The sequence below is a fragment of the Perissodus microlepis genome, chromosome 1, assembly GCF_051167445.1.
Source record: "Perissodus microlepis isolate ML-2025 ecotype Zambia chromosome 1, ASM5116744v1, whole genome shotgun sequence".
NCBI classification, from domain to species: domain Eukaryota; kingdom Metazoa; phylum Chordata; class Actinopteri; order Cichliformes; family Cichlidae; genus Perissodus; species Perissodus microlepis.
The window spans coordinates 14805361-14832087 of record NC_140461.1 but is presented as its reverse complement, the minus strand read 5'-3'; the positions used below and the strand labels follow the sequence as shown (position 1 = coordinate 14832087).

The 26727-nt window shown below is 39.1% G+C and overlaps 3 protein-coding genes across 4 annotated transcripts; 2 read left to right on the top strand and 1 right to left on the bottom strand.

Moving 5' to 3' along the window:
• The first annotated feature begins 2390 nt into the window (after window positions 1-2390).
• Window positions 2391-7740, top strand: cgref1 (cell growth regulator with EF-hand domain 1). 2 transcript variants are annotated; one of them, XM_084931371.1, is made up of 7 exons: window positions 2391-2650; window positions 3450-3555; window positions 3834-3908; window positions 5949-6025; window positions 6175-6299; window positions 6403-6504; window positions 6623-7740. In XM_084931371.1, exons 2-7 carry the CDS (start codon window positions 3458-3460, stop codon window positions 6899-6901), a joined length of 756 nt encoding a protein of 251 aa, XP_084787497.1. In that variant the 5' UTR covers window positions 2391-2650; window positions 3450-3457; the 3' UTR covers window positions 6902-7740. The 2 variants fall into 2 exon arrangements, with proteins under 2 accessions (XP_084787497.1, XP_084787487.1); XM_084931361.1 differs by having other exon boundaries at window positions 2392-2699.
• Window positions 7741-7903: 163 nt separating this feature from the next.
• On the top strand, window positions 7904-13149 carry drc8 (dynein regulatory complex subunit 8). The gene is made up of 7 exons (XM_084931347.1): window positions 7904-8131; window positions 8331-8421; window positions 10573-10645; window positions 10856-10932; window positions 11422-11464; window positions 11587-11653; window positions 12635-13149. The coding sequence occupies exons 1-7, from the start codon at window positions 8032-8034 to the stop codon at window positions 12751-12753; spliced, it is 570 nt and encodes a 189-aa protein (XP_084787473.1). The 5' UTR covers window positions 7904-8031; the 3' UTR covers window positions 12754-13149.
• Window positions 13150-14177: 1028 nt separating this feature from the next.
• Window positions 14178-25825, bottom strand: adpgk2 (ADP-dependent glucokinase 2). Its single transcript, XM_084931333.1, has 7 exons — window positions 25445-25825; window positions 22015-22174; window positions 19104-19294; window positions 18907-19003; window positions 18675-18811; window positions 17689-17825; window positions 14178-17220 (listed from the first exon to the last, which is right to left on the bottom strand). Exons 1-7 carry the CDS (start codon window positions 25638-25640, stop codon window positions 16657-16659), a joined length of 1482 nt encoding a protein of 493 aa, XP_084787459.1. The 5' UTR covers window positions 25641-25825; the 3' UTR covers window positions 14178-16656.
• Window positions 25826-26727: the final 902 nt, after the last annotated feature.

The window sequence follows — 26727 nt, the reverse complement described above, 5'->3', positions numbered from 1 at the left end:
GGCCTTACACAGATGTACAGAAGATAATGTTTTCTTATTATGTGGTCAAAACATGCAGCTTTGTAAACATGACCACTTACATAATTATCTTAGTAATTAATCACATCTATATAGAGTTTGCATTGGCCCTCAAATGCATTCGTCTAAATAAGATGGCCAATATTGCAGATGTTTTGACCCAAAGCCACATTGTAGGCTCCATACATGTGCATAAATAGCTAAAGGGGGTTGATACTGTCCTTCAACCACATAGTCAAAGCCTCAGAAAGATGGATTTCTCCTTAAAGATCAATGAACATCCCAGTGGTGTGGGAATGTTTGTTTGTATGAGGGCATTTCCATGTGTAATCATCCCGTCCTTCAGTTGAGTAAGACCACAACCCAATTACATCTGAGCAAACAAGCAGACACGCGGGTTCTGTTCTGCTCTGGGAAATTAAGGCGTGTGTGGCTAACCAGCTGTTGAGACGTTTAAGTGTAACATCTCAAAGGATGATTGACACACAAAATATTAGGGCGATAAATGAATATAATATATGAATCTAATTTTAGCATCTTAACCCACTGGGATTAATTACAGGTTAAAAGTGGGTGATGTAGTTGTGCAGCTCATCAAACCTTCAAAATGTTTCCACTGTATTTTCAACAAATTATATCCTGCCTGAAATAGAACAGATTTCCACTAATATTGTTTTTTCCAAAGAACACCTATTTCCCCATTTCCAGTTCCATACATTATTCTTGGATGCTACTAGAGTTGCTTTTAATAATTCAATAATAATCCGTACATCGTACACTGGGCCTCAGATGACGTACTGTCTAGAAAAAAACAATTTTAGATGTCGCTCTTTGCCAGGATGTCCTCATTTTATGCCAAGTTTCTCCTGATTGAGTATTAACAGAAATAGATGCTTTGAACGGGAGGTGCGTGGGTTCATTGTGCACCTGAGATCACACTAAACAGTGTGATCTTCACTGGTTAGTAATCCAAATTGCTCTATTTTGTAATAAAGTAGTTGTTTTAAAGGTCAATAAACACAATAACAAATTTCATTTAAATTTATGTACATAGCACCAAATCACAACAACAGTCATTTCAAGGCACTTTTACATAGTAAAGTAAAGAACCTACAATGATAGAAAATCCCAACAATCGGGGAACCCCTTATGAGCAAGCACTTGGTGACAATAGGAAGGAAAAACTTCCTAAGGAAGACAGGGCAATACACACACTGTGAGAGAGAGCCAGAGGTGAACAATAACTGATGGTTAAATGCAAAATGCATCATTCAAAACATCTGGAAATTCCATTTAAACATTGAAGGCATATGTATTCAATCACACCCCACAGCTAATACAGATTGCTTAACTTACCTTGACCTGTGCATATGTGTTTGTGTGTGTGTGTGTGTGTGTGTGTGTGTGTGTGTGTGTGTGTGTGTGTGTGTGTGCGCGCGCGCGCACGCGTTGGGGTGGGGGTGGGGTTCTGAACAGCTGCTCCTCTTAAGGATGAACAGATGATCTGTTTCCATCTTCACAGCACCAACCACCTGACCACCTGCACGTTGTCACCACATCCATAAACCTCCACTTTCCTGTTTTCATCTTCAGCATCCTCCTCCCATAATATCAACTCTGGACATGTCTGAATAAAAGCAGGGGATAAAAAATATATAATGTTTTTATTTTTTACACTACGTTAATACATCTTTTTTTTTAATACCTTAATACCTCTCCTTCATCATGATGTTTAATAGCCTACTGATATGATATATCATAAGCATCACGTCAGGATCATAAGAATCAATTAAAACAAAGTGTTGCAGTGACATCGTGTGGTCAAATACCAGGAGTGCAGTGAATAGTGTGGCTTATACTGTGTCTTGCTTGATGTGTGTAAGGTTTTAAACAGAAATATGCAATAAAGCTGGTTTCCTAATTTTACACAGTATTTGGAGGTGTGTGTTTTGTTGTTGGATAAAGTTGCACTAAGCCTGGAAATAAAACAATGGCCAATACCCACACACTAAGACATTTAACCACATGTTGACTGGATCAAGTTTATCTATGGATGCTGAAACAACAACTGGCAGTTATTGCAAAAGACGGTACATAAGCCTGTCGCATAGGAGTATAAAAATATATTACTTCCTTTTCATGTTCATCGGGAAAACAATTGCAGCAATGTAAAATACAGTATTTGCCGTTCATACGATGAAAGCCACACTATCAGACTATTTTCAGACCGTCTCTCAGCTTTAACTTAACGCCCCACACAAACATACTTTTTACTGGGGTCTGGCCAGCCCTTTATGAGGTAATGCGGCTCATTGACACGAAACATGAAATGACCCTAAACGCCGTGAGCGATTGCTCCACCCGGACGACTGGGATCGCTGAGGACGTGGACAAGGCGTGGCGGAAAAACCGGACGGAGAAGCACAAAGAGATCGACAAAGCTTGCGCAAACTCACTGACACTACAGCGGCTGAGTTCTTCCACGTGGACCCTGTCATTGACCAAAACACACTACTGTACTCCGTGGCAGCCTGGGGGCGCGCACGCAGTCGCCTTTGCGCAGTGCAGACCACACGGAGGCGCGAGAAGGGCGGTGCGGGATAGAGGTGATCTCCAGATATGAACCCGTAAGGTGTCGGAATTAATGCCTTTTGCTGCTCATACATCAACTATGCAGACAGGTAGGCTCGTTGTCACTGTGAGGAGAGATTTGAGCTGTTTTCATCAGCTGCAGCGGTTACGATGCGCTTCTTAGTTAACGATACTATTCTTTCACAGCTTTCTTTATAAATGTGTTTTATTTAATATAAGACTGTGATGTCAACGTGCCTTTAAAGGAGGCTGTGTGATCAGGCAGTAACAATGAGTTGATGGTGTAGTCTTGCGTGCTGTGCCAGACTAGCATCGCTGCTGCTCCACAGGAGGAGGAAGCTGCCGGTTATTAGTCTGCGCATCTCTGGGATCTCTTAAACAGGCCATTCAGCTCACAGCAACGAATTTTAGTTCAAAAATCTAATGTTTGCTGGTCTAAAATGACTGGCGAGTCACAGAGAAATGATCCCTGGAGACAGCATGAAAGGGCTGCAATGAGCTATAAATAGATAGAAAGATTTCAAATGGTTTTTCCATAATGGACCAGGAAGTTTCTCATCTATGTGACAAGTGAAAGCTGTATGACTGCAGCTCTGCAATATTACTGAAGGGACTGGTTTTTTTGAGGTTTGTTTTTTTTCTGTAAGGCAGCAATTGCTGCATTGTGTGACCACTGCGATGCCCATAAAAGTTTCCTCTAGTTTCATTAACACAATCAGAATTAGTAATTCTGTGCACTGTAAAAACTCAAGCATTCTTATTTATATGAATTAAAATCAGCGATGAAATGGTTTGGGAAGAGCTTGCACAAAGGTAGTAACATGGCTGTTTAATTTTAGGTGTGCTCATGGAGTGTCACCTGGACCAGCTGGTTCCAGGTGTTCTGTCTCTGACCCTGCTGGTACACCTGTGCCTGGCTGCACCAGGTCTTCCAGGAACACAGAGGTAACCGCCCCTTCTCTCATCAAGTTTCACTTTCTCTTTTTTTTTCATTCATATAAAGGCATAAATGTTCTCAGGCTTTCATAAATGTGCTGCTTGAGTTGATTTTATTCTATAATTGATTATTCCTTATTTCCATTGGATATAAATGTTATATATCAGGGTTGCAGATACACTCTGTTGCTCTTTAGCAGAACAAAATAAAGGAATTAAACCAAAAACAAAAGCAGTGATGCGGGAAGAAGCTCTTTGAATTATTTTTTTGCTTATTTATTCCACAGGGAGGAATCAGTAGATGCCCATCCCCCTTCTGCAGCACTACCCAATCCCTTTGGCTCTGGAGAGGAGGAACGCAGGTGAGTGGCACGTGTACAGTCTGCTGTTATTGAACATCTGAAATCATTTCACTCAACAGCAGCTTTCTGACTTGGCTATGGACTTTGGCTGCTCCGTCGTGCTAATGATGTGGCCTGTACTCTAAAATGATAAGATTACATGTACCTAAGAGCTCATTTATGCTGCATTAATTTCCTTTATGGGGCTCTCCTCACCATACTGCAAATATTATCTCAGCACACATAGATGCTCCTGTACTGGAATAGTTTGAACTTGCCTGTAATAAATTGTTCAGAGAACAAAAGAAGAAATATAACCACACGGCAGATGCAGCTTCTTTCCATTTGTTGGTAAGATTAAAATAATGTGTACACGCTATCATACTTTCATCTTAAGGGTATTGCATGAAAGACCAGATAAATGCTTGTTAGCTGTATGGAATAGCAGTTGGAAGTTACACCACCCTTAATAAATAATACATGTTGGCTCAAAGCAGGCCTTTGTGCTGAATCAACATTTGTAAAATGATTATTGAAGCATTTAGAACCTCTCACTGTTGCAACATTGCTTCATTTATGGTATGTGATGGAGTGCATGAAGTTTAAGATGTTAAAACAAATGATGCCCCGAGAGCAGTCTCATTTCTTACCACCAGATCTTGCCTTAATACCCTTTTAAGTCTCATGTAAAGCTCATGACTCATAGCTGATCCAAAATTCAGGCCAAAGGTGTTTTCTTTAGAGCACAACTGAGTTGCCTTCAACACAGCTGCTTCAATCAAAATCTGTCACAGATCATCATTGTTACCATCTACTTCATGTAAGATTATGAAAGGTAGAACCACTGCTACGACGTGTTATGTGTTAAGAATGTAAAGAAGTTTCTATTATTATATTAAGCGTGTGTAACCAGTTTAATACCTGTTCACTATTTGTCAAGAGTCTATTTACAAATATAGGAAAACATTTACAAGTACACATCTGCCATCTGCTTCACTTAAGATTACATATACAAGTACACAGCACATGTACCTAAAATATGAGTTAAAGGCATGTGCCAATGAACGTTTCTCACTTCACAACCATTTTAAAAGTAATAGAAGCTTAAGCCAGTGTAATATAATGACTCAAAGCCTTGATTTAAAAAACAGTTCTACTGGACTTCTATGGACGAATTTTTCATATTATTTCCAGCAAAGTGAACATACTTTAAAAAATATATATGTGTCAATAATAACATTGCCGAGCAACACGGTAGCGCAGTGGCTACATCTGTTGTTTCACAGCAAGAAATTCATATGTTTGGCCCCAAATTCCTTCCACAGTCCAGCAACATGAATTTTAGGTTAATTAGTTTATTCTTATTGATTGAAAAAAAAAATGACATTGCAGAATTTTTCATCAGTCATTAACAATAAAAAAGAACCGGAGCTGAATTGAAGTTTAATAAAAGTGCGCACAGTGATGTCAGGAAACTCATTGTTTAATTTCCTTAATTTCCCTTTTCTTTTTCTTTTTTTTTGGTGCTCCCCACCTTTTAATGACTTCACGCTCTGTCAGTCCTGTAACTGTGCAAGTGTATGGTTATCTGTCTGTTTATATCCAGGGTGTACCCTGCATCTCACCTTGTGTCCGCTGCGATCAGCTGCCATCTAAAGCAGTTAATAAAATTGACTATTTTTATTGCTACATTCTAGAGGTATTGATTTCTCTTCTAACCTCTTCTCACAACATGAGACACGAGTTGTTTTGTACATCACTGAACATGATTGAAGGGGATCTTTAACTTCTTTTAAACATGTTATAAATGATTTAAAGAGCTAAAACAGGCTCTGTGAGCAGAAGTCTGTGTGCATCTGAACTGAAATAGTGAAGTCCAAGTTTTTGGAGACTGGAGCGTGGGGTTTAGGAGCTTGAAGAGTCTGGCACAGGGTGCTTGAGTGTTATACCCTCTACCAGATGGCACAAGGGTGGAAAGAGTCTGTAGCACATGGCAGTTGCACTACCAATCTGCTTTGTAACATTTTTTATAAACTGTGCTTTGTGTTGTGTGTACCACAGTTTGAGACAGAGTTACATTCAATCAAGCCTGAAGAATGGAGGACAAGGAGGACCAGAAATCACCACCTGGGAGCAAGGTAAACAGTGCCTCTTACCAGTAGATATTACACTGATGGGTTCTGACTAGGATCACCATTGCCAAATAATGTAGCCTTTATTAGTCAGAATCTAATAAAGTCTTTTTATTTGATTGTATAATTGTGAATTGTGCTGTGCTATGTTCCAGAGGTATTCTTCCTGTTTGGCCTTTATGATTATGATCGCAGTGGGTTCTTAGATGGCTTGGAGATGATGAAGCTCCTCTCAGATTTTAACTCCCATCATATACCTGGAGCAGAGGCCAGTGAGCAGGTTAGCAGGAGCGACTCTATGTGTGTGTGTATTTGAACTGACAAGGTGTTGGCCTTTTTCATTCAGTCGGCGATATTTGTGTATGTTTGCGTGTTGCTTTCAGGTGGTTTCTATGGTAGATTTCTTACTACAGACTCAGGATCTAAACCAGGATGGTCTGCTGGCTCTATCTGAACTGCTCTCCCCTTCAATCACTCACACACAGGTACTGCAAATGTATTGGAAGTACTGTTAATACTGTTAAAGCTTTATGTAGTTTTATTCACACCTTCATTATATTTGGCTGCAAAAACAACACCTCATCATAACTTTCTACCTTAAAGGACCCAAGCAACAACAATGCACCTCAGCAGGAGCAGGAAGCAGTAGTGGAGGAACAGCTATCAAACGCTATTGCTAACGTGGACAGTGTCGGAGCAGTGGAGCAGAGAGAGGAACAGATTCGTGAAGAGATTCAGCTTCAAGAGGACGTACAAGGAAAGGAAGTTGAACCCATAAAGCAAATGGATGAATATGAGAGACATCAAATCCCAGAAGTCACAATAGAAGATCTGGGGCAGGACCACAATATTCCTGTACATCAGGGCCAACCAGAGATATAAAACACACACACATAAACACACTATAGAAAACACCACTGTCATCTAGGCCTCAGTCTCTTATGTACTGTATGGGAGAGCTTCTTAATCAGCATCCCCAAAAATGGTCCCCTTCTGGATCTGAGTTTCTGCTAATGCACAATTCACTGGACTGTTAAACATGTAGATGGGTGGTCAAAAGGTCTTTCTGGTCAAAATATTCCTGTGCTTTTAAGGGGTTAAAGGCAGAATGTAATATTAGTTGCAACAATAAAACAGAAGCCATGATTAAAAGAGACCTTTTAATGCATTTTTTCTAAGTTGGAAAATGTGTTATTACTTTAATTGAATTTATTTACCATTTATTTACCATTTTCTGCCATGATTATTTAATGCATTTGTTTGCTTTATACCACCAGTTTATGAGTCACTGCACCATTTGACTGGATGTTACTTGGATGTTTCCTCCTCCCCAGATGTCAGTAGGCACTGTGGATTCATGTACATGGGGATGGTGGACTTGCTGCACTTTTAGCTGGGTTTTTTAAATGTTTCAGATTCACAGTTAGTTCAGCTGAAATGAAAATTCGCTCTCCTTAATATTATATCAGCAAGTAAAATGAGTACATATTGAATTCACTAGACAAGGAGTATGAAAGAAAATAATCTTTATGGTGGCCCCATTGAAATAAAATGAAAAGTAATGTAAAATGCTATCATTATCTACATACTTGAAATGTTTTTAGTGTGAAAGAGTGTACTATTTGTTAATTTTAAAAAAAAGAAGTGTTTTTTTTTTGTTAATTTTTTTAAAACCATTTTATGCATTTATACGGCGGAAGAAAATAAATAAGAAACAAGTATTTCTCTGTTCTCTTTGTTTGTTTTCAGTCTGTCTTATGTTTAAATGTGATACTTATAGATTAATTCGTAGAATAGTAACAAAATCCTTGGGAAAAAACCGTTATAGTATGAAAATACATTTACGTGGCTTCATTATATCAGGAACTTCGGACGGGGTCACGTTGTTGGAAGGCTTTTTTTTAATCGAACGACTTCTTCAGCAAGACGGGAAAAAATAAATTAACTAATTAATATCGTGTTATTAGTAGCTCTGTGTAATTCGACAATGAAGGGTTTCTGGCGATAAAAAGATGGGAAACGTCAGAGGCGTTGAATTGGTGTCCTGCCATACGGTTGCTGGGCAACAGAAAGGCGACCGGACAAACATGGCGGAGAACAGCAAAAGTGCAGGTTGGTAATAGTTACTTTCATTTTCAGTTTGTTTACAAATTGAAAATATTGAGACCACAGTGAAAGTTTCAGTCTAGCTGAAACTCTGTGGTGACCCGTCATAGTGGCTGGTCTTTGATGAAAGTATTGTCATTATTTTCTCCAGAACTAAGCCAGCTAAGCTAATGCGTCACCATGTTTTCTTAATTTTGTCTGCCAGAGGCCACCGTGCTTAATACCAAGGTCCTCAAGAAGCTCAAAGGCGCTTTTCAAGCGTTTGACACAAAGTCTGACAACACAGTGGATATCAAGTGGGTAAAACAAGACAAGCCATTTACTTTATTACTGTAAAGATACTTAATAGGTACTATGAAGCTGATTACTATGAAGATCCAAAGGACCTTAAACGTTTTAACAAGTGCACAAGATGCAGTCTTGTGAGAAAATCTTGAGCCACCCCTCAGTTCTTTGCATTTTGTTACCAAGGAGCTAGATTTTATTGTAATTTTTAGCAATAGCTCTTTCATTTTTATTCCACTGTTGCACTTTTTTTTGCCACCCCACTTAAGACTTTCCTTTAGCATAAACAAGACACCTCCCTCAGGGGACAAGAACCAGTGTTGTGTCAACACCAAAGAACTCAGCAAACTCAAAACAATTCAGCAAAGAACCTGTTTTAAAATTTACTGGTCACCTTTTATTAGCAGACTGTTGCAAAAACACATATTTTCTTCCCATTTCTTTAGTTGAATCAGCAAAAAACTCCAAAGATAATACATTTGAAAGGCATAAAATAGTATTTTTGCACCAACAAGGTGATTCCCAAAGATTAATGAAGGTAAACAGAAAGAAAAGGATGAGCTATGCCAAATTACACAAAAACTGTTTGCACATAACCTTGCCATGAAAATACAGGGATCTTAGTTTTAATTTGAAAACAGAAGTGCCATAGATGTTTTTGATGTTTTCGCAAGAATTGGGCCAAACATCGGTGGCAATCATAAGCAAGGTACAGCTGCATTTCAGTCAGTGGTATTGGTGAATGTATTCAAAATTCCTGAAATTATGAATAAAGAAAAGTACTGACAGATTTTGATTCACCATGGAATAACATCTGATTGGTAAGAGGTCCCATTTTTCATCAACGAGTCTAACCCCAAACACAGCCGATGCAGTAACAGCATACCTGGATAGAAAAACACAAAATGAAACACTGTCTGCCTGGAGAACTATTCCTGAAGACTACAGAATTACAAAATTACAAGAACACTTGCCACAGAGAACTCAGGCTGAAGAATGAAAATGGTCATACTAAACACTGACTTTCAAGAGAGAATTACACAATGTCTTTATTTCCACTTATTAATGTACATGTTTCAATAAATGGCTGTAAGAAATATACTTAAAATCTCACCAGAGCTTTGTGCAACCTGAGGAGCTCTAATCAGCCACACAGATGAAAACATCTGGCAAACAAATGTGCATGTCCTTTCTTTTCAGCGACAGTGCAGCATGTTTTCTAAGCCAAGTGTGTGATTTCTATGTAAAATTAAACTAAATGGTAGAGTAGAATATTTTTTAATTAGCATTATTAGAGATCACAGCAGCTTTAATTCCTAGTTTTTTTTTACTAACTTATGCAGATGCAGAAAGGTCAAAACACAGCTGTTTATTTAAATCTGCTCTCAGTAGGTTTCCTGTCTGTAAGTTTTTGAATTTCTCACTGGAGGTTTTAAATAGAGTGGAAACTGCACACAATGTGTCCTCCCTGCTAAGGTAACCAGATCCAAGTCGATGTCTGTATATAAACAGTCTGTATATCTTTTATACAGTCTGACAAACTAAACGTGGACTTGGACAGTTTAGGACATTTTGCTAATCTAAAATTGTTGGTCTGTCCAGGAAAAAACGAATTATTTAGGTTAGAGATTTGGCATTTAGTTTGACAAAAACAAGTATTTGCGTTTCTAACTTCATTTCTACATAAATAACATGAACTTGAAAGTCAAGTGGCCCAATCTCTGAGAGCTGACTACTCCTGGAGCCAGGATTCCAGTCTTTATTGTAGCCACACTTCCTTTTCTTTGTTTTATGTCCATCACATTTGCTGAGATCTACATAACTTGTGAGTTTCCCTGTTAGATATAGCATAGGTGTCCATCCTGCAGTGTGGACTTCTGAATATTAGAGGCAATGAAAATGTGGGACTCAGTCTCAAGACATACAAAATGCAGTTGAGATTACGCAGCTGTTTCCACTGGTAAATTGTTTGGTTGAAGTGGGTTATTTGGACACTGGCTGTGAGAAATAAAGTTTGTGGTTTGTCTCAAGGCTTTCCACTGGCTGAGTGGGCTTTAGTAGGACATTGCGGTGAGATGGTTCCTAGCACACAGGAATTAGTGAAACTAACTGAAACTGTCCTTTTAAATACTTTTATTGCACTTCTTGTCATTGTTCTCTAGGGAGATTGGCACCATCTTCTATTCACTAGGTTTCTTTCCCACTCAGGCAGACCTACAGAAGTTCACATCTGAGGTCAGTACAGCATCCTCCCGTAGTCTGGTTCTATTTTGGAAGATCAGTAATGGGATGTGCAAACAGGGTTCTGACATTGTGCATTTCAGTAATGTTACAGAATCTCCTGTGCCATTATGTGACTGTTATAAAATCCTGGGTAACATTAGAAGCATTGTTTTTGTTAGAAAATTCAAAGCAAACCCCAACAGCCTATTCCTGTGCAACCAGGTGGAAGATGAGCGCTCAGGATATATCCACTGGGACAGATTCCTCCCAGCCATGACTAAAGTGCTACTGGAGGACAAGTAAGACAGTTCAGTTATATCATTGTATAAAGAAATTTCTGATTTCTGTGTATGAGAAGAAGGCTGAGATGCAAATAGGAGTTAAGTTAAATCAAATGATTTATTATACAATGTATTTTTCTCTTATACTGAAGGCACACATGAATGCATTTCATTACTATGAGTTTTGTGATCAGTCTGGTAAACATTGTGTAAACCTCAGTACTCTATTTTTGATCACTGGTGTTTCAGGTCAGGTTTGTTCACCACTCAGGAAATACTACATGTCAGCCTTGTTTAAATAATTTATATCTCTTGCTTTTACACGTGAGCTTTTCTGTGCCTGAAGCTGCTGAAGTGTAGATTCAGACCAGTGTTAGCCTTAAACTCTTAAACAAACAAGCAAAGAACAGCCAGTGCTACATCACTGATGTAATGATTTGGACATTAAACTCACTGTTTGCAGTATTTGGCTTGTCATCATTTCATTACTGCTGTATTGTCTGTTAGGTTCCCTCCCATCTCTGATGAGCTTCTGCTTCAGGCCTTTGAGGTGAAATTTCCTGCTGTTTCCTTGTTCCTCATATTGTCCACTTTTTGCATAGGGACGCTAGTCTGGCAGTATAGGCATGTGATATTTGCTAAAACACAAAGGCACTGACACTCTGTTTGCAGGTTCTAGACAAAGAAAAGAGGGGATACCTTGAGCCTGAGGAGCTGACAAATTACATGACAAAGGAAGGTAAAACTGAGGGTTTTGTTTTTGTGTGCAATTAGAAGTAGATTACAATGACACAGTGACAACAGCAATAGAGATTTCTTACTGTATTTGAGAAATGATGTGATCTGCAAGCGAAAAATCAGCTTTACAAATGTGATAATTATTGAAGTGATAATGTTAATAGTAGAATGAGAGGCAGAGCCTTCAGACTTCAGGAACATCTTCTGTGGAACCAGCTCCCAGTTTGGATTTGGAAGACAGACACCCTCTCTACTTTTAAGATTAGGCTTAAAACTTTCCTTTTTGCTAAAGCTTATAGTTAGGGCTGGATCAGGTGCCCCTTAATTACGCTGCAATGCTTCACTCACTATGTGCATACAACCACTCTCTATTGAATCAATAGTTATTATTAAACTCTGTCTCTCTTCCACCCCTCTCTTTAATCCTGTCTTTATCTTTTAACCTCCCACTGGTCGTCCCCTCCTTGAGTCTGGTTCTGCCAGAGCTTTCTTCCTGTTAAAAGGGAGTTTTTCCTTCCCACCGTCAACAAGTCCTTGCTTAAAGGGGGTTATTTGATTATTGGGGTTTTCTGCATATCATTCTGGGGCCTCTGCATTACAATATATAGCACCTTTAGGTGACTGCTGTTGTAATTTGGTGCTATATGAATAAAACTGAATCAACGTAGGCAACAATTTGTGTGTACTTCACAATAAATACAATAGATTGGTCCATGGCTTCCTGTGTTTGCTTAAAAATAATTGGCATTCCATTTACTTTTACTTACACAATGTTAATTGCGTGTGTACAGATCACTTGATATTCACGAATTGTTTGAATTTGTTAAGTTGAATTATTTATACCAGTTTTGATGTACACAATTGTAAAATAATTTTATGTGTTCAGATTGCTTGGTGTTTGTGTGTAGATTGGAACAAACATCTGTTTTTTCTCAGGTAGATCAGCACGTTTGTGACTTGATTTTTCTCCATATCATATCAGGTGAGCCGTTCACTCAGGAGGAGATGGATGAGATGCTGACAGCGTTCACTGACGAAGAGAAGAAACATATCTATTATAAAGATGTTATCCCACATCTGACTCTAGAGCGTAAAATGTAGGCAGCAAAACAAAGATTGCTTAATCAGCCTGTTGGTGCAGCCAAGTATGAAAGGATAATGTACAAATGCCAAATGAAATGTATGTAGGCAGTCTGTATGTCACGAAAACTGTTATACAATATAATCTTTATGTCTGTTGTGATAAAGAAATTAAATGTGCATACTTCAACTGGATTCAGATAAGAATACCATAAGAGTTTGCATGCTCAAGCCCTCGTTCCTTATTTAAGAAATGTTAAAATGTTTCTCCGGTTTGACATTAAAGGAAAGTCCAGTACAGTATGAAATTACTGGTGTTTCTGTGAATGTAAAAAACAATCACCAAAATGGCTTATGTTGGGTTTCAATCATGGTACCACTGGTGCTGTTCAAATGTTTTTCTGAGGTAATCTGGAGTTACAGAAATGAGCTACAGCTGAAGAAGCTGTATTTAAGAAAGCTGAAGGCTTGCTGCTTTCAGAACGTGCACCCAAAATAGAGGGTGAGGGAACATGCTGGGTTATAAAAATAGCACAGGCTCCTCACCATCTCTGCAGTGGACTGCAAGTATGCAACACTTCTTTTGCATGGACAACATTCATTTTTAATAATTTGTTCATAGATAGAAACCTTGTAGTTATTGGGTTGGACTTTGTTTTGCTTTCAGAACTGCCTTAATTGTTTGTGGCATAGATTCATTAAATTACTAGAAACATTCCTCAGAGATTTGGGCATATTGGTATGATAGCATAACACAGTTACTGCAGATTTGTTGGCAGCACGTCCATGATGTGACTCTTCTGTTTCACCACATGCCAAAGGTTCTCTGTCGGACTGAGATCTGGTGACTGGGGAAGCTATTTGAGTACAGTGAACTTGTGGTCATGTTCAAGAAATTAGAGAACTGAAATGATTTGAGCTTTGTGACATACGTTATCCTGCTGAAACAGCCATCAGAAGACAGGTACGCTGTAGTCATAAAGGTTGTCTGTGGAGTTTAAATGATGCTCAGTTAGGACCAAGAAAATATCCTCCACATCATTGCACCACCAGCAAACCTTTGGTACCAGGCAGGATGGATCCATGCTAAACTTGTCTGCTGTTTAAATGTGGGCCTGTTGGTGCAGCCAGTGGACAAAATATGAAAGCATAATGTTTAAATACCAAATGAAATGAAATGTGTTAAATGTGGGAAGAGAGGAAACAACCTTCATCACAGTGAATTATGTTGTGACAAAGAAGCTGTGATGTTACATCCAAGAGTATTTGTTAACTAGTGTCTAAAATAAGTTCTGAATTCAGCAGACTTTGTTCTTAGAATTGATTTTTTTTTTTTTTAAAAAAGAAAGTAGATTATCTTCTTGTCTAAAATGTAGTTTGCAGCCAAAATGATTGTGAACATTTTCAATAAATGACCCCTAAAAATAAGAAAAACAACAAATCAATGACTGCTTAATCAGCATTTTATCAGGCAATTCTGCATCAAATAGTCAAACATGCATGAAATAGTTAAACAACACTGAAACATGGATGACACGACTTATCTAGAGGTTAGATAAGCAATGCGGTGGTGAAAACAACCACTTCACTATGTGAGCATGAACACATGCTATGGTTTCCATTCACAGTAAAAACACAACCCGTTACTCTTTAAGACATAAGGAAAGATCAGCCTATAGTGATAGAAAAAGTCTGTATTAAAGGTTCCCTTTTCGCTAAACCCCAAATGTAAAAACAGAATAAGGCTCATTATCTTTCGGTGAATCAATCAATAACAAAACACCATTAAATCAGTACAGCCGTGATACAGAGAGAAGGGATATCCTGTTCTCTACATTTCCCTTTTTTCTTGATCTCACACTTTGTAACAAAATAAATGTGTTCCTCTTTAAAAAAAAAAAAAAAGCATGTTTGGTAAAATTGATAAACGAACAAATAGATTAATCAAGAATGACAAAAAGTCCACTTGCATGTTGAAGTTTACCTGTGAAAGTGAAGGTGGATCTGTGGAAGGTGTGTGTGTGTGTGTGTGTGTGTGTGTGTGTGTGTGTGTGTGAGTGTGAGTGTGAGAGAGAGAGAGGAAAAAAAAAAAAATAGCTGGCTATGATCCCAGTTAACTCCAGCTGCACCAGTAAATACAGGTTTGAGTGTAAGAGAATCCAATCCCAGAAGGTAATTAGATGATCGTGAAGAGGCTGGGCCCCCTTTTCACCAAAAGATCATCTCAGTGGGGGTTTAAAGTAACAGGGATTAATATCTTGACTCTAAATCCAATACGTGAAGCAAAGACTACATGAAGAAAATATGATTTGAGTGGTCCAGTATTCCAGACATTGGGGGTATTCATGATGCGCAACAGCATGGATTCAAGTAGATTGTTAATGCCCCTCTAAATAACAAGTGTTCCACTATATTCAGTCATATCATGTGACACACATGTCAGGAACTTCACTGTTGCAACAACATTGGCTAGGATAGTCCACACTGGTTATTTGGTCTTTAAAGAGCCATAAAAAAAGAAGAACAAAAAATAATTAGAAAGAGGATGTAAAACAAGTATGACGAAATAACAGAAGAGAGACAGGAGATGGAAAAAGGAAAGGAAAATCAGAGCATGGAGGTAGAGAGGAAGATTTTTGACATCATGTGCAGCTACCAAAAGTGGTCTCTTAACATTGATTTTGCATTATTGCACTGCAACGGAACCACAGAGGAATGACAATCCACACACAAACAAACCACTAAGCACACTTTTCACATACACAGGGAGGAACAGGGGCTTTCTTTGCCTTTTTAATGCGATAGGAGAGGGAAGAGGAAGGATAGCCTGTCATTAAAAGAACATTTTGGTGTCTTTAAACTTGCACTTGGGATTACTTTGCAGCTATTTAGCGGTCAATATATATATTTTATCCCTACTACACCAAAGGACCGCAAATTTGGTCCTAGTTTCAAAAAACATCGTAACTTTTCATTAAAATGCTTCAGATATTTTCAGTCATAGGTAGGTTCAGGTTCATCTGAAAATGTGTGTTGCACAAAGGCAGGTGAAGTCTAAAGCTTGTTCACTGGTCTGAGTTGTAGAGTTCAAGTAGTTGACAAGATCCACCTACTTCTGATTCTTCTGAATCTGTTTTCTGCATAGTGAAGCCCTGCATTTACATGACTTAAGGAGGATTTTATCCTTCAGCAGAAGTTGTGCAAAACAATTAAAAAGGCTACTAAAAATGCTGTACTATTTAAAAAGAAACTTAAAACCCTCCACAACCTACAGTTTGGTATCTGACTTTATCCATACCTCGTTCCTCTTTATCTCATACTGACTGAACATCTTCTTGTAAGGCATTGGATAATTAGAGGGCAGCTGATTTAAAATCAACGGAGTCAGATGATGGATGAGTTGACATGGAAATCCAAGTAAGAAACAGCAGGACTGATTTTGTTAAAAAAAAAGAAAAAAAGAAAAGAAAAAAGAAATCCAATTGAGGTGATGTGCATGGGTTTCACACGCAGAAAAAGACAAGGAGAGATTAAATCAGTGATGGTTTAACCTAACTGATAAACTACAATAAGTCTAGTTAGCAGATATTTCACTTAATTACTTAAGTATAATTTTTTGATTGCCTTTTCTTTGTATCGTTTTCAAAAATCAAACATTTGAAGGCCTAACCTGATAGATAACCACTGTTCTCCATCATCTGACTCCAACTATGAAGGATAACAATTTTCCTTAATGTGCACCTCAGGCTGTGAGACACAAAGGAGAACTCATCAGCCTGATACCTGCATCAGTTTCTGAAGGCTAGTGTGCATCACACCTAGATCAAGTTTCCAGAGTCACGCGGTTCACTAACATCTGATCAGCACGACACACACACACAAACATACACACACACAGACAGACCACTTGGTGTCTGTCCTTCTCTAGATTTGCAGAACCAGGCCAGCAGCTGAGACGTTGTCCCCTCCACCTGCAGTCTGATAAACCTCAGTGCACACCAGCACTGGTGCTACACAGATCTCATAGTCCTCTTCACTCCAACAGCTGACAGGCCTGGTCTCCTGTAAAGGGATACGCTGGCTTCCCTCCTGTCGGCTAACGGAGAAAGAGTCGTCCATTATGAGCCTCGCCTTGCTGGGATCAATGTCATTAGAGCCACAGACGTGGCGGTTAGCTGTGAGCGAAGCCTTGGCAGTGGCTGACATGGTGTTCTTCCACTTAGAGCCACGAGTCACAATCATGGCTTGAAAGGCCAGGGTGTGGACATGGAGTCGGGTCAGTGGTTTGCCTGTAGCTCGGGCACCATTTGCCCAACTTTCTGCACTGGCTTCCTTGTCGCGCTGGTTCAAAATGCGATAGACCTCCCTCATCTGGTCAAGAACAGTAGCTACACGAGGGTTTGGGTCTGACAATACGGTGATGTTGGAGCCTTTGAGCGAGCTAAGCAGGTTTGGAAGTTCCTGCTCATTCATCCCCAAAGAGTCCGCCTGGAAAAGCAGAATTAAGGTAACTCGTTAAAACCGATTTTACTATTTACTACTTTTACATTTTCATCAGGTCTGCACATGTGTGTTGGCTGCTTTGTTATGCTGAGTGGAATAAACTACAGCCTTTGTGTTGACTGCACAAAGAAAACCATGGCTTTGAGGTCTAGCCACAACAATATTCATTATGTGTTTACAGTATTGAAGAGGTTTGATTATGGGGCAAAATTTGCACCTTTGAAAGCAGCAGAACATGGCTTTACATCGCATTTCTTCAAAATATAATTATGCAAAACTGGAAAGCAAATACAGCTCCTACTGAGTCAGCCTGCTTTGCTTTGAGTTTAACTAAGCAAATCTTCCTGGCATCCATCTATTTTCACAAAGCTGACTCATTCGGTTTCTGTACATAAACATTTTACTTCTTCAGTGTTGGTGATATCATTTTGCTCATTGATCAGTCAAACATACATGGGGAATGACGTAGTGGAGCAGGTCTTCCATGATGCTCTCTTCCACGAAACTTGCCATTTCAAAATGAATTCCAATTTGAGGGGATGAGGAGGAAAGCAGGTGTCCCAGACGGGAGAGGAGGGCTTCTCTCTCACCTGAAATGATCCAAAATAGGTGGAAGATTAAAGAAGAGTTGTAGACGCTGTCAGGCAGATCGCAGGGTGTAAAAAAAAAAAAAAAAAAAGAGAAGCGAAAGGGTACAGTGACGTTAAAGGAAGGAGCAACTCAACAGGAAAGACAAAAGGGTAATGAAAGAGTGGAAAAAACAGCAGAGACATGGGGAAAAACAGCAGACCAGAAGACAAAGGTACTGTCAGATCAAATAACACAGCTGATCGGCTGTGCAGACAGCCTGGCTCAGAGGGGGAAGCTGGTTATCAGCCTATGATACTACCTCTGTGTTTTGTTCTTCTTTTGACATCAGTTCTTACATACAGCTATCACCAAATGTGGCCAAAATCCAGCCAAGTTCAAGTGTCACTGGTCAGTATGCTTAACTATGCTTAAAGCCCTGAGCTTTCATAGACACTACCTGACAAAGGTGCATGGGATCATATAGCCACGATCTCCTGATTACAAACCCTCAACAATTTGCGTCACTGTGAGAACAGCTCCAGGTAACAGTGATACACAGCTGGGCCATTTCGTGTCCTGCCTCTAGCACGCTCTACTCAGACACCACCCTCGTGTAAACAAATTTGAGCAGTTCCAGTAGTGAGAGCTGACAATCTCAACTCCAGACAATGACCCAAATTATCTTCCAACTTTGTCCAGAGTTCATATTTAAGGTGAAACCTCTTGATAACTACAATTAGTAGAATTTTAATCTCCAGGTGATATGAGAGAGTAACGCTAACCTCAAACTGCTTTTGTTAACCCAGGATAATACGTTCAACGTCAGCGAGCCCAACTGTGCATCAGAAAGAAGGGAACACCTTTCTTACCTGACCGGAAGGGGAAGTTGTCCATCATTTGGAGCCCTCCCACCACCAGTAGGTCAGGTTTGAAGTCTATAAGTTTCTGAGCAAACTCCTCCATAGAGGACAGGTAGGGGTTATTGGCATCGCTGTGAATGATGTATCTACAGAACACAAACACACAAAGTGAACAACTATCACCTCAGAGCACCGTGTACACACGCACTCCACGCTTCTGATGCATCTGTATGACACCTACCTATTGGCTCTACGTGAGGTATAGCGCCCCCAGCGGGCACCAGTTGGATACTCCAGAATCAGATGAATGTCTGGCTCATCTATCACTTTACCTGCCACTGAGGAGATAAAAGGAATATCACAAAGTACATAAAAATTACAAAACGGAAATTTCATTCAAAGTAAAATGGATGCATCAGTTTGTCTTATTTCGAGTACCTGTAATGTGCTGCGACAGGACATCAGTAAAATCGGTGCTGAAAGTTCCCCCTAGCAACACATCACATCCCTCGGTTGCCATGCGACTAGCCATTACTGGAGCATTGCCGCCTACTGACCATCTGTTTCCAGGTAAGTCACGGGCCCCCTCGACCAGCTCGCTAAAGAGGGTTTCATTTAGCATAAAACGCCTGCGGGAGAAGAAAAAAAACCTTTGGTTTAAACTGTGAAAGTGAAAACTGACATTACTGTGATTTATGGTGCTTAAATTATATTTTTAATTAACTTTCCACAGAATGAAAAAAACAAAACAACAGCATCTGCCACTAATATGATCGCTTAACTTCTTTCCTGCATATTGATATGTCCTGCACCACCCTGGGTTAAGAGACTGAACCCCAAGTTGCTCTACGATCTAGTGCTCTAGTGTGTGAATGTGTGTGTGAATGGGTGGATGACTGGATGTGTAAAGCGCTTTGGGGTCCTTAGGGACTAGTAAAGCGCTATACAAATACAGGCCATTTACCATTTACGATGATTTCATCGGAGTATGAATGTGTTTATGAGTGTGCTTTGATTGTTCCAGCGCTAGCAAAGCTCTATATAAGAACCAGCCTATTTACCATTTATCCTCACATAAGTCTCTTGGCATCCCAAAAGTCATAGAGAAACCCATTCTGACCTTCTCTATACTTTTCCATCAACACTCTCAAACATCACATCTTCAGTGCTCTCTGTCAATATGAGACGATACTGCTGCTGTCTGATCATCACCATCTTAACACAGTTTCAACAACTCTTTCTCATAGCTTCATCGTATGGCTCACCAGCTGTATCCCTCTGTAGTTGCTACAGCTTTACACATCACCCAAGTTCTTGAAAATTGGTATTGTTCCACTGCCATCTCTCCTCGACATCTCCATACCTCCACAAGTGTTTTATCTGGACCAACCGCCTTTCCTCTCTTCATCCTCTTCAAAGGTGCCCTCACTTACTAATCCTTTGCAATTCCCCACACACTCTTGCTGTCTTCTCTCTCTGCTCCTTAAAGCAGCGGTCCCCAACCCCCGGGCCTCGGACCGGTACCGGTCCGTGAGTCGTTTGGTACCGGGCCGCGAGAGTAGAGGCTCAGGTGTGAAATGTATGGTTTTCAGGGTTTTTATCGGTTTTCAGCGTTATTTTGTTATTGTTTTTATCATTAACTCGGTTTTCCTGGGTCCTTTCACGTGTGTTATGAATAAATCTTCTTTTTTTCGGTACTGGCACTAGTTTTATTTTGTTGTATTTATCCGCGACACCTTAAAGGCCGGTCCGTGAAAATATTGTCGGGCATAAACCGGTCCGTGGCGCAAAAAAGGTTGGGGACCGCTGCCTTAAAGTACCTCTTTCAGTCTTCAACACACTCTCTTCAGTCATTAGTACATTTCTATCTCTATCCTTCACAATTCTGAAACAGTGCACATCATTTCCACCTGGATCTTTTCCTTTCCACCTCCTATGCCACCTCTCTCTTCCTAAACACCTAGACTCCCAGTACTCCCACTGCATTGCAGCAGTGGGAGACGAAGGCTGAAATATATTACTTCTGTATCCATCCTTTTGAGCATTAAAAGTGGGGTGATCATAAAGAAAAGTGCAGTAGGACTCTCACTAAACATACAATATGATCACCCTCAGGATGCCAGAATGCTGGATATCAGAATGAAACAGCATGAGGACTCGGCTTGGTTGCCAGATAATTGCATCTCATTCTTGCTTATCAGTTAACGCAGCGGTCCCCAACCGTTTTTGCGCCACGGACCAGTTTGTGCCCGACAATATTTTCACGGACCGGCCTTTAAGGTGTCGCGAATAAATACAAAAAAGTAAAACTAGTACCGGTACTGAAAAAAAGAAGATTTATTCATAACACACGTGAAAAGACCCAGGAAAACCGAGTTAACGAAAAAAAACGAGAACAAAATAACGCTAAAACCGATAAAAACCCTGAAAACCATACATTTCACACCCGAGTCTCAACTCTTGCGGCCCGGTACCAAACGACTCACGGACCGCTACCGGTCCATGGCCCGAGGGTTGGGGACCGCTGAGTTAACACTCACACAGCAGCTTTCTTATAGCCTGAAGTCACAAATATAAATACTTGTTAAAAATGTTTTTAAATGCACATCTCCACTGATACGTAGAACAAACAGGCGTAATAACAAAGCACTCTTTCAAAATAAGCATCTTTATCCAGATAAAAAACAATTTTCTCTTGTTCTTTGAACATATTATTAGACATTTATTTATTTGGATTATATGCTTCAGAATTACTCTGCATGGTATTTACACAAAGTCTAAATACATTCAGTCATTTGGCTGCCATTAAGAACTTACAATCCCCAAAACGGGCAGTATAAGGACCAGAGAAATAAGTTTAAATGTTAAAAAAGACACAGTTTCTGTCTCTAACAGAAAAGTCTTAATTCATGTTAGCACGCATTCTTTTTCTATGAGGGTTCCTGCTGATTCTGTAGTCTTGTTGCCCTTAGGGTGTTTTATTCCAGACAATGAACAAGCGCTCACAGGCGCCAGAACACGAGCAGTCAGCAATGACTGAGCAGATCAGGGAGATTAATTCAACTGTATTCTCAAGACTTAAAAAGCCTTTTCAAACATGAACAGCAGCAAAAATGGAAAAAAAAACTGTATACTTTCAGTACAAACACCTCAAATGCCAGTTTAGGATTAAAAGGAAAATTCAGAAAAAAAAAAAAACTCAGAGCACCGATAGGACTGCAAATATTTGAATAGCCACAATTTTATTTATTCAAAGTACATGTGTATCTATGCGTATGTACTCTGAATTTGCTTCCAGATCTGGACCTCTACTTTTAAATGGGCTCATCTTCACACAGACATCACTTACTCTGCAGCTGCTCCTGGTGCAAAGAAATATGCAAAGCTCTGAGCCAGCTGCTCCACATTTTCTAGGTAGTCATGATGCAGGGGCTGGTCTGTGGGCTGGATGCCTGTTTTATTAAGCAGTGACACACTGTCTACTATCAGGTCAACACAACCTCCAAAACCTGTGAATGAAAAAGAGAGAAAGAAATATTCATTTGGAAATCAGGACAGGGAGAACACTGGTATGACTAGTCACACTGCTTTTATCTTTGTGCTCCAAAGCCACTAAAATAACCTCTCAAATCATGTAAGGTGTGCCCCAACTTCATCAGCATTTAAAAAGCAAACTAGACAACATTTCTGCTTAGCCCTTGAGTTTAGTTGCAGGTTGAATTCATTTTAAATTTTAGGCCTTTTCTATTGTTACTGGACTACGCTTGACAGTGTCATTTCTCTTCCTTTTACAGGTTATAACCAGTGTTTTTTTTGTTTTTTCTATCACTGTTTATAATAACAATAATAATTTTCCTTTTTACTATATCATTGTTGTTTTTTTGTATTGATGAAGTTTTACGTTATAAACATGGTGCCATGCTACGGTTTCTGTGATAGCATATGCCGTATGAAGTGCGTGTGTTTTTTCGCCTGAAACAAAATGTGCTACATATATAAAATTTTGTGCTCCAGGGCATTTTAGAAAATAAAACATACTAAATAGTGAGAAATCCACACAACCTGCAGCTGCTGTGCCCAGTACGGCTGCATTTATCTCCAATCACAGCTGAAATAGTGACACACTGTCAGAGTTTCAGCTGCTGGATCGATCATATGTCCCATCAGCAGATATAGAAGCTCTGAGCTTCACAGATGCCGGTCATGTCTGAACAGGGGCCAACTCTTCAGGCAGGCAGGCAACTTGTTTAAGATTTGAATCCATTTTGCATATCTGACGCTGGCGTAAACTTTACTCACACTCCTTTGTCTGAAATTGCAACCCTATCTTTTTTTCCTGCTGTAGCTTCATATAAAAAATATAAAAATAACCCTTTGGGATACAGTTAGATTTGCTGTCATAATGTTAATATGAATATGGTGCATTTTATAGTCCTTCAGGACCCTGTCACAGAAAGCAGGTTTAGTGGAAACTCTGAGTTTGTTAACCCTGAGAGGAGATGAGTGAGTTTACTGTTCCTGAAACAGAGCCAACTTAACCTAACCTGTTCCCCTATATATTTTATTGAACAGAGCTTCTCTCTGAATGTTCCCTCATGCTGCACCTGAACCATCTCTATGACACCATTTCATTTCCCCCATTATTACAGTCAATGTCAAAGCAGTTTACATCTTTACAAACAGTTAAATGCTGGTTAATCTTCTTATCAAATCAATCATGAATGTAAGGATAACAGTGGACATCAATGGGCACTGTGGATTAGCTCAGAATAAAATAAAGAAGTTGCCCAATTGTTAGTTAACTTGCACTGCACATGTTGTAATCTCTGTTACAATAAAACTAACTTTTATTGCACTTTAGGCCAAAAAAAAGAAAAAAAGCCAAAAAAAGATCAAAGATCAATAATTTCTCATGCTGGAATAAATTACGCTACTGTTGTTGTCTGCGCCACTTAAGATTCTTAAATGGGACTAAATGCAGTTTAAAGTGAGCTTTTAAAAACAGGCTAAAGACTGGATGTTGAGCAACATTTTGAGCAACATTTTGAAAAGCTGCAATATCCGAAAAGGATTTGCATCACTAAATCAACAAAAATCTGTCTTCCTTATGCTGTGGAAATCCAAAAGTCAGTTTACAGCTGAATAATTATATTTAAGAAATGTAAAATGTCATATTTGGTCACATTTTTAACTATATATCCGTCTATGAAAAATCAAGAGTGGGTAACTGATGACTAAGTGGACTGATTGAAGTTTCATCTATTTCTGGAGCTGAAAACTCAAGAGTTAATTAAGACAGAATTTAGAGTTAGCATTTGTCAAACCTGTTTCTGGGTCAGGGCTCAGGTTAAGTGTCAGTAAGCCATTATTTATGTTGCAGTGTTCAATGCTGCAACTAAGCAACTAATAGCAATAAATGTTAATCCATCCCCTCATGGCTAACTCTGCTCTGATACGAGTGCTCAAAATAACAGACTCCAGCACATGTTGCCAGTATTTTGTTGTTTATTTTTCTGGTTATTTATGAACCCTTTTGGCACCATAAAAACAAGCTTTTACTTATAGTTTGTTTTAATTTGATGCAACTAGTCAACAACAGCAACAACAACAACAAGGCAACAACAAGGCTGATTCTGATCTTTTGGCAGAAATTCCTTATAATCGCATTTAATTACATCAGGTTGTACTGTTGCTGAGCTTATTGGTAACCTATTTTGTAAAGGCCGGACAGACAAGTTGATTCTTATTGAGTGTCTGTGCGATGGTCCAAAGCACAAGGTTTTAGGACTTGCTCACGAGACAAAACACTGGATTACTATAAGAATACCAGAGCTTACATCACATGAGCCTGCACAGTTGTTTATGAGAAGTTCAAAGTACAACCAAGGGTTTTTCTGCTTAGAAACTTCTGGCAGGTAAACTCACAAGACTGTTCAAAACAACTTAACTATTTATTTCTAAGTGGGGTTTGTTTACTCAAGCATAAATAAATAAATACTCTAAATATATATTTATTATAAAAAGGCCAAAAATAACAGGAAAGTGAACAAACATCTGTTATTTAAGATAACACAAACACTCTTCCTTAATGTCATGCAGAGTTGTCATTATATTCATAATCTCCCCAAACCATCTGTTTTCATCCAGAAAAAAAAACCCTAAGCTTCCTTTGCTAGTTAAGTAGTGTATATATTACTGATAGCTGCAGATACTGCCCCACCTTACACATTACTGAAGTGAATGCCATAATTGGCTCAAATCATTGTTGAAATCATTGGATGCATCCTTACTGGAAGATAATTACCAAACAGGAAAACAGCTAAAACACACACTTCTGTTTAAAAGAAAGTGGAAAAGTTGTATTTTAATTAAATATATTTTCCTTTATATGCCAAACGCCAAACCTGTAACCCGCAGCACATTCATTGAGACTTTATTTCTAAGCTGGAACTAATCATCTTATCTGGTGACCACCTTTCATGGTTATTGCCCCCTCCGCACCATCTATTCAGGCTTCAACACACAACCCTATTTATTTCCATAAGAAACCCCTAAATGTACTTTTCTCAGTTTACTAAAGTTTGACATTAAATGAGGCAAATATTATCCACTGCGTTAACAACTTATTTTCTGTTAGTGAATGCGGGCAGTGACTAATGTTACTGTTATTCTGGCGCAGTTTACCTGATCGATCATTAATCCACAAACCCCTGAAATTAGGTTGCACTCATACAGTCTATGGTTAGGCTAGCCACCGTTAGCTAGCTCGTAACACTTACCAATCGCTACTCTGGGTCTGGCGACGTTATTCATCCCCACTTTCCGCTCAGCCCGGAGCAGGGAGGAAAGGACTGTGTCCAGTCGGTCGTCCAGCACTGCATTCTGGGGTGACCGGAACCAGAGGGCCAACACAACCACAAATAAGGACACGACAGACCCATATTTCACCCACGGTACCCTGCCTCCCACCTCCATCGCTCGCTCTCTCGCTCTGTGTACAAGCGCTCTCTCCCCCTGCGCTGCCGCTGAAAAGCTGTGCTCTAGGTTGTCTGTTTTGGTCGCCCGAGTGTCCCGGATGTACCTTAACGGGGCGGATATCGAACAGTGGATTTTCTGTGATACTAAGCAAAATCACTTCAACTGCATTCTTGTCTCTTTTACAAATACCCCCCCAAATAAATAAATAAATAAATAAATAAAAAACTCGTCGCTTCAAATTCTGTTTTAAGAGGTGCTGTTTAGTTGGGAAAAGGGAAACGCTTACGTGGAAAACTAATGAGGGGAGGGACGTGGACGGGTTTGTTTTTGCTGACAAGGCGGAAGTGGCTCGTTTGTCTTTTTTCAGTTTAACCTTTGATTAAAAGTTCACTACACAATTATTGCGGCGAAAACGATCCTAAATATGTTTTTTCCAAATCTATTAAAAAGCTTCATGAATTGGATAAATGGATCCCTTATTTTTATAATTTTCTGTTATGGAGACAAGAAAATTAATAAGTAATCAAAATTACACTTTTCTAATTATTTTATAAAAAGTTATATGGTGCCATTGTTAAAATTTGAATAGCAGAGTTGCATATGATATCAGAGTTGAATAGATAAATATATCATTTGTGTTTGTAGATTATTACAAATAAATATTCAGGTCCACAAATGTTAATACTTTTTACTTATATATGCAATATTTGTTTCATATGGATGTCAACAGGATTGCAAATTGGTACTAGTGTTGTTTTTCCTCAGAAAATGATCCAAGTTGCGGGAAAGTAATGGACTGAAAATGAAGGCTAAATGTAGTTTTATGTGTACACATAAGGAAACATTGAAATGAATCCATATTCTTTTGGTAAAGTTAGTAACAGGGCTGTGTTGGTTAGTGACACTCAATCCACCCACACACACACTAAAGAAAAAAAAAAATACTTTTGCCATGCCACCCTTTTTGAAAACAAGTTTTGATAAGAGCATTTCATGTATGCTGAGACAAATTGCAGTGCAGTGATCTTATATATGTAAATGTTAAAAGAAGTGATTTAACAATTAAAAGAGATGTGTAAACAGA

Excerpts from the sequence above, each read along its gene's own strand:
- cgref1 (XM_084931361.1), top strand. The coding sequence starts at position 2,663 with ATGCCTTTTGCTGCTCATACATCAACTATGCAGACAG. Across the intron at positions 3,556-3,833 it reads GGTCTTCCAGGAACACAGAG|GGAGGAATCAGTAGATGCCC; the intron begins GTAACCGCCCCT and ends TTTATTCCACAG. Across the intron at positions 3,909-5,948 it reads TCTGGAGAGGAGGAACGCAG|TTTGAGACAGAGTTACATTC; the intron begins GTGAGTGGCACG and ends TGTGTACCACAG.
- adpgk2 (XM_084931333.1), bottom strand. The coding sequence starts at position 25,640 with ATGGAGGTGGGAGGCAGGGTACCGTGGGTGAAATATGGGTCTGTCGTG. Across the intron at positions 22,175-25,444 it reads CAGACCCAGAGTAGCGATTG|GTTTTGGAGGTTGTGTTGAC; the intron begins GTAAGTGTTACG and ends TTTCATTCACAG. Across the intron at positions 19,295-22,014 it reads GCACCAGGAGCAGCTGCAGA|GCGTTTTATGCTAAATGAAA; the intron begins GTAAGTGATGTC and ends CTTCTCCCGCAG.
- drc8 (XM_084931347.1), top strand. The coding sequence starts at position 8,032 with ATGGGAAACGTCAGAGGCGTTGAATTGGTGTCCTGCCATACGGTTGCT. Across the intron at positions 8,422-10,572 it reads GACAACACAGTGGATATCAA|GGAGATTGGCACCATCTTCT; the intron begins GTGGGTAAAACA and ends ATTGTTCTCTAG. Across the intron at positions 11,465-11,586 it reads TTCTGCTTCAGGCCTTTGAG|GTTCTAGACAAAGAAAAGAG; the intron begins GTGAAATTTCCT and ends CTCTGTTTGCAG.